This window comes from Oncorhynchus masou, chromosome 6 (assembly GCF_036934945.1).
Source record: "Oncorhynchus masou masou isolate Uvic2021 chromosome 6, UVic_Omas_1.1, whole genome shotgun sequence".
Taxonomy (NCBI): Eukaryota; Metazoa; Chordata; class Actinopteri; order Salmoniformes; family Salmonidae; genus Oncorhynchus; species Oncorhynchus masou.
Window position 1 is genome coordinate 15,186,928 of NC_088217.1, and position 9,935 is coordinate 15,196,862.

Genomic DNA, 9,935 nt, shown 5'->3' on the forward strand with positions numbered 1-9,935 from the left:
ACCCACGTTGAAGACCATGCTGGAAGGAAGAAGCCATATGGGGAAAACTTAAGGGGGGGAGAAAAGTACATACATGGGTCCAGGACACTTGGAAAAATGTAAGATTGTCCCGGATGTGCATGCAATTTTCATCCAAATTATGAGTTCTATTGCGTAATTTAATTATTGATAAAAGTAGGCTGTTTTAAAGGCATTGGACCTATTTCAAGAAGCCGAATTGAAGAAAGGGCCTCCTGTTAGCAATGTCAGCATCATTCTTATCAATTATAAATAACATTTGCTGTTGCGCAATTTTATGTAGGCCTAGTTTATTGTAGGTTTTATATTGGAAATGCATTCACTAGCAAATGTTTAAACCAGCAACAGTAGAGAAAGCCTTGTTGTGTTAATTTCCCATAACCTCATTCCTACACCCCTACTTTAAGAGAATGGTATAGTCTTTAGATTTGCCCTCCCCTCCTTGAATTTTTGCTCCGCTCGGCTCAAATATTGATTGTGTGAGATAACGCCATTGAGCAGTGTAATCAAATCATCCTCACAAACATTGGAAGGTGTATAAATAACAAGCGCTCGTTTGCTTTTTAGTCGAAAGGTATGAAAGGAAAGCAGTGTATACCTCATTTCCTCGTGTATTCGCTTTTAACGTGAAGACATCCATGGATACAGGTGACAACAGACGTAGACGGGCGAGGAGTGTGAGAGCCAAAATAACTGGTACGCAAGATGCGTCTGCGAAAAGGGAAAATGCAAACGTCCTAAGATCTTTGAGTGTTGGGAATACAGACGACAATGATGCCATGGAGGATGACGCTGGCTTTATCAAAAATTGGAGTTTGGAGCGAAAGGTCATGGCTCCGCGGTACAGTTTACTCCGTGAGGTCGGAAGGGGCAGCTATGGCGTTGTCTATGAAGCGATTGCACGGAGGTCGGGTGCAAGCGTTGCAGTAAAGAAACTTCGATGCGATGCACCAGAAAATGTCGAGCTTGCCTTGGCAGAATTCTGGGCCCTGGCTAGCCTTGAGAAACGACACGAGAATGTGGTGCAATTGGAAGAATGTGTGCTACAAAGAAACGGTATGGCTCAGAAAATGAGTCATGGGAACAAGAGATCCAAACAATACTTGCGGTTGGTGGAGACGTCATTAAAAGGTATCCTGCCTATGATGATTGTGTGGAAATCACAGTTATTTATTTATATATATATATATATATATATATATATATATATATCTCAATTCACGTTACGTCATTGCTCTATGCCGGCAGCTGTCTTATGGTATATGGTGGGCATTTTGTGTCGGTTCCATTGTCTATTCAGTTCAACGAAAGTGTAAAATGAAACCAATGCGTGGAAGAGATTCTTTATTTTTGTCCTCCAGTGAAGACGTAACCTAATTTAGATGTATTATAGTGGCCTCTTTTTGTCAAGCCATTGATTATCATATCCACTAGACTGGGACGTTTTAATATTCTAGTAGTATGAACACCATAGATTTTGACGCTCACCGGTAATTTTCAAGATCATTCGAGACGGTATAGCCTAGGTCAGGTTGAAGTGAAATGCTTGGAAACGATGTTACAATGAAGCAGCAATTGCATCAGTTATTATCCGGTCTTGTGAGCTGTTTTTGTTGTTACGTGAATACTTACATCTGAATGCTTTTGATCAAAGCCATTTGAGATACGTGAGTTGGTGTCACGTACCAGCTCTCATTGGGGGTCTTTGTGAGTGTCGTCATCTTGGTTCACTGAATGGAAGCCTCTTTAATGGCTGTGTCGCCCTCTGTCACAATGCTGGCCCTCTCTGTTATGCAAGTGCTATTAGCCAGGCCATACCATACTCTGTAAGCCCTAGGGTTCACCGTGAAATATTTGTTTTCATTACAGTATAGAATGTCAATTTGCTTTTTGTTTTGAAGCCTTAAGTTTACCTTAAACTTAATTTATCCACAGAGGACAGATAATGATTGAGGTTCTCATTCTTCGCACGTACATAATTTGTATCCTGTTTTCATGTAGGACCAGGACGATACCAGTAATCGCGATACTCTTTAGTATTGTGGCAAGGAAATAAAACATGAACAGGTTTTAACCGCCCTAGTGTTGTAAACAAACATTAATTATGGTGTCATCTAGTCACATTTATTTATTGTTCCCAGGTAGGGCACACTATTTAACATGTATCAGGTTTTAAAGGACTAAAGAATAAGGTCTGCTTCGTGTCCATTTTTGCCGTGGAAAGAATAACGCAATAAGGCTATTGTCACAGCCCTAGTTTCTGGTAGGCATAATTGCTGTATTTTATAGTGGGTCAAGGTCTTGACAGTTTGCTATGAGTGCATTCTTTTACCACTCTTTCCACTCACAAGTTCAACTGCCTTGTCATGTGAAGTAATTTCTCTTGTTTGTATTCAAATTAGTACCTATGATAGGATCACAGTTCGCCTGATTTGATTGCCTCATTAATGTTGTGTTTAACCCTTTCGCCTGTTTGTCTTTAAATGGGGGCATAGTGAAGAAGTGATATCTGCAAATGCTTGTCTATAATATAGCCTAGGTTAATATGTATTAATGTAGGCCTAGGTTAATATGTATTAATGTAGGCCTAGGTAATATTAGGCTTATAAGAAGTTTGTGTAGCACCATAGTCATATCTGTACCTGTTAGACGGCATTGTGTTGACAGTATACAAACAAGAGAACATTCAAGCTACTCCAAACCTGTTTTTTTAACAGCCTGGCCCACTTGTAATTCCTATATTTTGCAGCTTGTCACAACCTTTTTTCCTGGAACACACACACCCTAGATAATGGGAGCTGGATTAACTGAGGTTATAGACTGAAATGTCCAATATGACTTCCTTGGCGATGGATTTTGTAATTAAAGCATCCTATGTGTAAATTGTGTAATATTATTCAGTTTGGGTATTAAACTGTGATCAGAAAAGAGAACTTCTTCATTACCTAGTCATGATTGTCTTTTTGTCAAGCTAATCACTCATCTATTTATAATTTCCTTTATTTTTCACAGTATTGGCTCATTTGGTATCCATGGTTCTGTAAGGTAGGGGTTCGTTTTACTGTTTAGTACTGCTGTACTTTTTTTGATTCGTGTCCATCCATTGCAGGTGAGCGAGTGCTGAGCCACCCAGAGGAGCCCTGCTACCTTTGGTTCGTCATGGAGTTCTGTGAAGGTGGAGACCTGAACCAGTTCATCCTGTCGCGACGACCTGACCCGCTGACCAACAACAGTTTCATGCTCCAGCTCACCAGTGCCGTGGCCTTCCTGCATGAAAACAACATTGTCCACCGAGACCTCAAGCCTGACAACATCCTCATCTCTGAAAAGTCGGGGACACCAGTTCTCAAAGTCGCCGATTTCGGCCTCAGCAAGGTGTGTGCTGGCCTAGGGGGCGCTGGGAAGGACGACGAGGGCGAAGACAAGAACAAAAACGTTGTCAACGTCAACAAGTTCTGGTTGTCGTCGGCATGCGGCTCAGACTTCTACATGGCACCCGAGGTGTGGGAGGGCCACTACACGGCCAAGGCGGACATCTTCGCCCTTGGCATCATCATCTGGGCAATGCTGGAGCGGATCACCTTTATCGACGCTGAGTCCAAGCGCGAGCTCCTGGGAACTTACGTGAGGCAGGGCGCTGACATCGTGCCAGTTGGCGAGGCACTGCTAGAGAACCCAAAGATGGTACTGAACATCCCGCAGAAGCGCAAGTCCTCCATGTCAGATGGGGTGAAGAAACTTTTGCAGGACATGCTGTCGGTCAACCCGCAGGACCGGCCCGATGCGCTTGAGCTACACAACAGGATGGACCAGCTCACATGTGCTGCGTGACCCCCCCCCCGAGAATCGGAACTAGAACTCTTCCCCAGGTACTTATCCAAACATTTAATCTTTTGTCTTGTTTTTGCATTGTCTACAATCAATGGTTGTTTCACGCTGGTTGTTTTGTCTAGATGTACTTTATTATTCACAAGCACTGTTCTGTTGACAGATTAGCTTTGAAAGATGCCTCTGTAGCCCAGTAGAGAGGTATGCTTAGTGACAGAAGGTTCTGGTCAGGGCATCGGCTCATAAGTTACAAATGTTTGTGCTGCCTGCTCCCCAGATGTTTTCAACTGAATTCCTTTAGCTCCAGCAGTTTAAACTGGTTGAGGAGTCCAGGGCTTTCTTCCTCATCCCAGCTGAAGGGCAGAGTTATTTCTATGTAGAGAGACACTAGTGAAAACATACGTGCAAAGAGGTTAGTTAATGGAAAATGTAATACATTTTTTATAATCAAGGCACGTCTTGCATATAACTGCATCCTTGATTTGTTTTGTTCATAACACCACTTAGGAAAAACTTATCAGAACAGGAAACACAAACTGCTGTTAAGTCAATGATCCCTATGGGAAACGGCTTGGATTATGTCAGGGCTTGACTGAACAGCGTGTACTGTATGTCCTCTATAGATGTATCCATGTGTAGAGAAGAGCGCTGTTCTCAGTAGATATAGACTGTTTGTGTGAGGGTCATTTCCATGACCACCAACATGTGAAGTTCATAGTAGCATGGAGCGCAGGTAGCCTAGTGGTTAGAGTGTTGGGCCAGTAACCGAAAGGTTGCTGGATCGAATCCCGAGCTGACAAGGTAAAAATCTGTCATTCTGCCCCTGAACAAGGCAGTTAATCTACTGTTCCCCAGTAATCCAACATTGTAAATAAGAATTTGTTCTTAACTGACTTGCCTTGTTAAATAAAGGTTCAATTAAAAAATCTCCATGGACAGAGAGCTGAGGCTTTAAATCCCCTTTAAACCAGTTACATAACAGGTTGGTGAGAAATAGGACGGCATCAGTAGGCAAGAATCTGCCACTGGCAGCCAAACAATGACAATCTGCATACAGTCCTCAGTGGTAAACGCAATGGATTTCAAATAACTGCAGAATATATGGAATACACTAAAATTACTCTGTGGATGGATTCATGGGGATCCTAATAAAATACTAAAATATTATAGAACCTAGGCCTTCCTTCAGCAAAGGACCATGTGGATTTAAATCTCTCATGAGTCTTAATAATTCACATACAAGCGACTGTACTCCGACTGTAGAATTTGGCCAGTATATAAATCTACCCTCCCCACCCGCCGAATTGTCAAATGTGACCCGGTGGAGCTACTGTCACTGAAGTTCAAGTAGAATTTTCCTATTCCTTTTTGATGTAAATGTCATGTTTTATAGAAGGGTTCAGACTTTTCCATTTTTGAGGGGGTGGGGGTCTTGTTTTTCAGAAACAACTAACTTACTCGTGTAGTATCAAGGCATGTAAAATACATGAACAAAAAACACCCAAATACGTCCTTTTAGAAACGGACACACTCACTATAGTGATGGTCTTTAGATGTATTATACATGAAATTGTCATTCCAAACTTTATCCGCAACGCTATATTCCATTTTGTGCATCACAAGCCGTTTCCTCTACCAGCTGTGCTGCGTGGGCTGTTTCTGTACTATAAAGACACACTCGGCCTCCACAACTGTGTGGGGGAAATGGCTCAACCAAAATTGATTATAACGTTGCGGATAAAGTTTAATGACACAATTTAATGTTTACAACATCTAAAGACTTACATCACTATACTGAGAGTGTGTCCGTTTCGAAAAGGATGGTGGGTGTTTTTGTTCCATGTCTTTTGTGTGTCCCGATACCGCACAACAAGCAATGAGGAAGTGAATCGCGGCTGGGCAAAGTTTCCACAAAAAAAAAAGAAGAAAAAAAAGTCTGGACCCTTCTATAACAAGCCATTTACATCAAAAATAGAGATTTTCTTCAGAAAATGGCAAATTCTCCTTCAACCTGGTCCTTATACCTTTTCTAGTACCTTCTATCAGGAAGCCAGGCTTTAGAAGAAGCAAGGTTGTCATGTCTGGAAAATGGTACCTGTAATCAAGTTAATAAAATGTCCAGTGCAGTGCCTAACTAACAAAATCACACTGTCACAAACTAGCTTCTTCATATTTAAGGTGATGTCACATACAACCCAAATATGACCCTATTACTGGGTTGTGTTTTTGCTGAGTAATGATATGATAAAACAGTGCTATTGCGTCTTCGTGTCATGTTAGGGCCAAGTTTCATTCAGCTGGGGTTTGTGGCTCAGACCCAGACAATGGTCCCACTGCAGTGGCTGCTGCAGATGAGTGGGACATGTAGGTAGTAGCCTGGTAATGGTCTGCAGCAGGACGGACCACTGCTGCATTGACTCAGCAATACTAAACACTGACCTAGGCCACACGAGTCTGGTTTTGTAGGCTATAGTAAGATTAATGTATTTATTGTAGTGAATATGGCTGTTTATCAATCTGTTTTTACACACTCCATGCCTGTCTTTCAGACTATGTAAACACACTGGTGAGTGTATAGCCCCTCAGACTAGCTGGTGGTTTGACCAGTTCAGATGTCCTCCGTATGGCCAGTGTGAAAGACCTGGGTGTTTGTTTACCCTGGCCCGCATTCAGAGAAGGATTTCTGTGTGCAGTGTTAAGAGCCTCTAGTGTTTTAATGTCTCACGCTAGCTGCCGCTGACCCATTTGCGCTTAAGCCACACATTTAGGTCATATAACCCATTTAGGTTATGCAACTGAAAAAGTCAGCTGGCTTGACATAACAGTAGGTTTTTTAATAGCTTAGTCATTGAGATTAAATTGTTTATGGTTAGGTGTGAATGCTCTCAATTGTGGTTTTAGAGTGTGTTCTTTTGTCTTGGCCCTGAACTCCTACTCCTGCCACCCACACAACCTCGTGATGGAGAGGTTGGAAGGCCTAGCTACAAGGCTACATCTCTTTTTCCTGCGCACCTTTGGGTTTTTTTTTTTTTAAACAATCTTGCTTAATACAATTTTTTGATCGAATATATCCACTTTTATGTTATGAACATTCTTTGCATGTTAGCTCAGACTTAAATTATGCATTTATTTTATTTTTTCCCCCTTGTCTCCTCAGGTACCACTTTCAAACTTCCTGGACCCAATGAATCAGTGGAAGTACACTTTACTTTGGAAGACTGTGAAATATCTACCGTGAGAAAAGAAAAAGGAAGCATTCGAGACAACTGCTAATTGATACCGCAAATGGAATTAGTATTCTATCAGTACAGTTCTCTCAACCTATATTGTTACAGGGAATGTTTTACTTGGTCTGAAATTAATTGTAGAATAATGATTACACATGTACTCCATTTGTATTGATATACCTGTTATATCTGCTGCTTTGTAGTAGGATGGCCATGTTTGGTTGTTTGTTTGTCCTGAATGTGTCTGTTTTGGGTTTACCCTGTGAACCGGTGGCACTGTGTATCAAGACACGTTTGATATATGTTCAACACCTTGGCCACTTTGTGTGCATGCTTCACTGACACCCCACCATCTTGCCCCATCTTCCATTGACAAACTACATTATCCTACTGACAGCTTTTCATCCAGTTTCACTTTAACTTGTCCATCACTTGAAGGCATGACATAAAATGGTGAGCAAATTGTTGATTTGAAACCAGTGGACTGAAAATATATATTTTTTACAGATGGTCTGTGCACCTTTGCTTAAATGATTTAAATCCAAGTAGCCTTTTTTATTATGCCCCACCGTGCCTTGATAATCATCTGAAAGTGGGATTGAAATTACCATTTTAATTGTTTTCTTTAATTTGAATTTTGACTTTTTGGGGAGGGGTTTGGAAAGTGTGCATTTAAAGCCGATGGGTGCCATTTGAGATGTGATGAGATCGATGCTGTGGATATGGTGATATCACCCATAGGGATATTCTTTGATTTAGACTCAGCCCAGTCGTTAGTAAAAAGAAAAAAGTTGTTTAAGGTGTACTGTGTTTTTAAACTATTGGATTGCTCCTAAGAGACTGGCTACCACCCTACATCACCTCTCCTCTCAACTCAGTATATTGACTGGTCATGTATTTTTGTGAATTGTTTTTGCCATCTCACACTTTACATAAGAGCAGCATATTGATCTATTTGATTCTGTTTTAAGATTGTTCTAAAAAAAATGTTTTTAATGATTTTCTTTTTGAGCCATTTTGTTGAAGGGTATTTTATCTTTGAGCTTCCCAAACACCTGGTAGGATCTTACATATCGCAAATGTGTGACAAACACGGGATGGCACAGTTTTCTTATTCGGGATAGTGATTGTTGACTATTACTGAGAATTTTGATCGGAGGAAATATCGACTGAAATTCACAATTGTTTTAGTTCAAAGGTAATTTTAACTACGTAACAAAACTACAATCTCAGATTTTTGTTGTTGCTTTGTAAATCGTTGCCATTAATTGAGATCACTTTTAGTTCTGCATTGAAGTGTTTTCCTCTTGTGGTTTAGTCACTAAGCAGCCATATAGACTTGTTTCCAGTCCTCCTTTGTGTATTATGCTACCTCATTTGCCTGCACGTTTGCAGAGACTTTCCTCAACTGAGCCATCATGTTTGTCTGTGTATATATATATATTTTCTGATTCTTTGGGAAGTGCAAGGTTGTGAATCCCATTGCTATCAGAACTAAGTTTATGTAAGTTGTCTGTTCTATTCAACAGTATTTTTCATATTTGTTGCAAAGAAAATGGGTCATTTCTTGTTTAATCTTAAGATCTAAAGGGTTATCCAAATTACACAACTTCTGTCATTTTACACAAGTTGAACGAACGGGTCAGTTAGTTTTTTTTTGTCTCTACCCATTTTGAGTTTGGTTTGCATTTAGCTGAAGCTTACTTTTAAGGCAGGCAATTGTCTTTCTAATACAATTGTCATCTTTCTCATATGGTTTCTGCCATGTTTTGATCACCCTTCCCTTGAGAAATATACCTCATGTTCCACTACTTGTTTTCTGCCCGGGGTTGGTAAAATGTATGACCTGTAAGCAAGCTCAAGGTCAGAATTGTTGTTGTTTTTTGAGATACCTAATTTAACGAAAGGGACCATGGAGACAAGTATAAGAGACTGTATTTTTATTTTAAGAATCTTATTTATACTACTTTAATTCAGTTTATTTCAAGCTCTTCATGCAATCTTTTTACTCAACTGAAAATATTCCTGTAGTGTACTGTGGCAGGTTTGCTGTACAAGAGGTGACACCAAATATCCCAATAGTCTAAGATGTACAGTAAAACTAACTCTTCTTTTGCTGCTGGGTTTGGTAAATTACAGAGCTACCTGTCGACGTTTAGTAACAGTGTGGTTTGCTGCTGATTAGAGACGCACTTTCGTCTCATGTTCTTTACTTTCTCAATCATGCAGATTGAGTATTTTATAGTTCCATTTGGTGATTCACACAACAAGCTTCTATGCAACCGTCCCTCACTAAAAACACTGTGCAACGAAGCAGGTTTGACCTGTTTTAATTTTTTGCTATTTTAATTGCTTGTCATCTTTCTCTGAAGGTTTAGAGGAGGAATCTCCATATTATTGTGATGTGAATTATGCTTCCTATCATTTTAATGGAATTCACTGTCCTTGGTCTGGTCTTAGAGCTTACTAGAGATGTTAGCTTCAGTGAAGACTTCTCTTTGGTATTGTTGTACATCTTTTGGTTTCTCTTCCAATAAAGTTTATGAACAAAAAGAACATTGTTTTTTTTGGCCTTTCTGTAAGAGTTCTAGGAAGTGTGTCGTCTGCCTGGTGAGACTGCAGTAAAACAGTTCCTACCAAAGCGCTTTGGCATTGGTTTTTACAACGGTTAGATGATGCCTGTGCTTGTTTAAACATGCCTTAAGCCCAATACCCAAAGGATATTTTCACATTATCATTATCACCTAGTTAAGTAAAGATGAAATATAAAATTAGCTGGGAAGGGGCAAGTCTTTTACAAAGAGAAGCTGTCTCCCTTGAGGCTTGTCTTTTTTGTATTTATTATGGATCCCCATTGGTTCC

General features: G+C 40.3%; 1 protein-coding gene across 1 annotated transcript; it reads left to right on the forward strand.

The window, feature by feature from the left end:
• The first annotated feature begins 465 nt into the window (after window positions 1–465).
• LOC135541400 (serine/threonine-protein kinase 35-like) lies at window positions 466–9,629 on the forward strand. The gene is made up of 3 exons (XM_064967612.1): window positions 466–1,149; window positions 3,128–3,887; window positions 7,004–9,629. Exons 1-2 carry the CDS (start codon window positions 657–659, stop codon window positions 3,847–3,849), a joined length of 1,215 nt encoding a protein of 404 aa, XP_064823684.1. The 5' UTR covers window positions 466–656; the 3' UTR covers window positions 3,850–3,887; window positions 7,004–9,629.
• Window positions 9,630–9,935: the final 306 nt, after the last annotated feature.

Coding starts and splice junctions, on each gene's coding strand:
- LOC135541400 (XM_064967612.1), top strand. CDS start 657: ATGGATACAGGTGACAACAGACGTAGACGGGCGAGGAGTGTGAGAGCC. Junction 1,150..3,127: donor GGTGGAGACGTCATTAAAAG/GTATCCTGCCTA, acceptor CATCCATTGCAG/GTGAGCGAGTGCTGAGCCAC.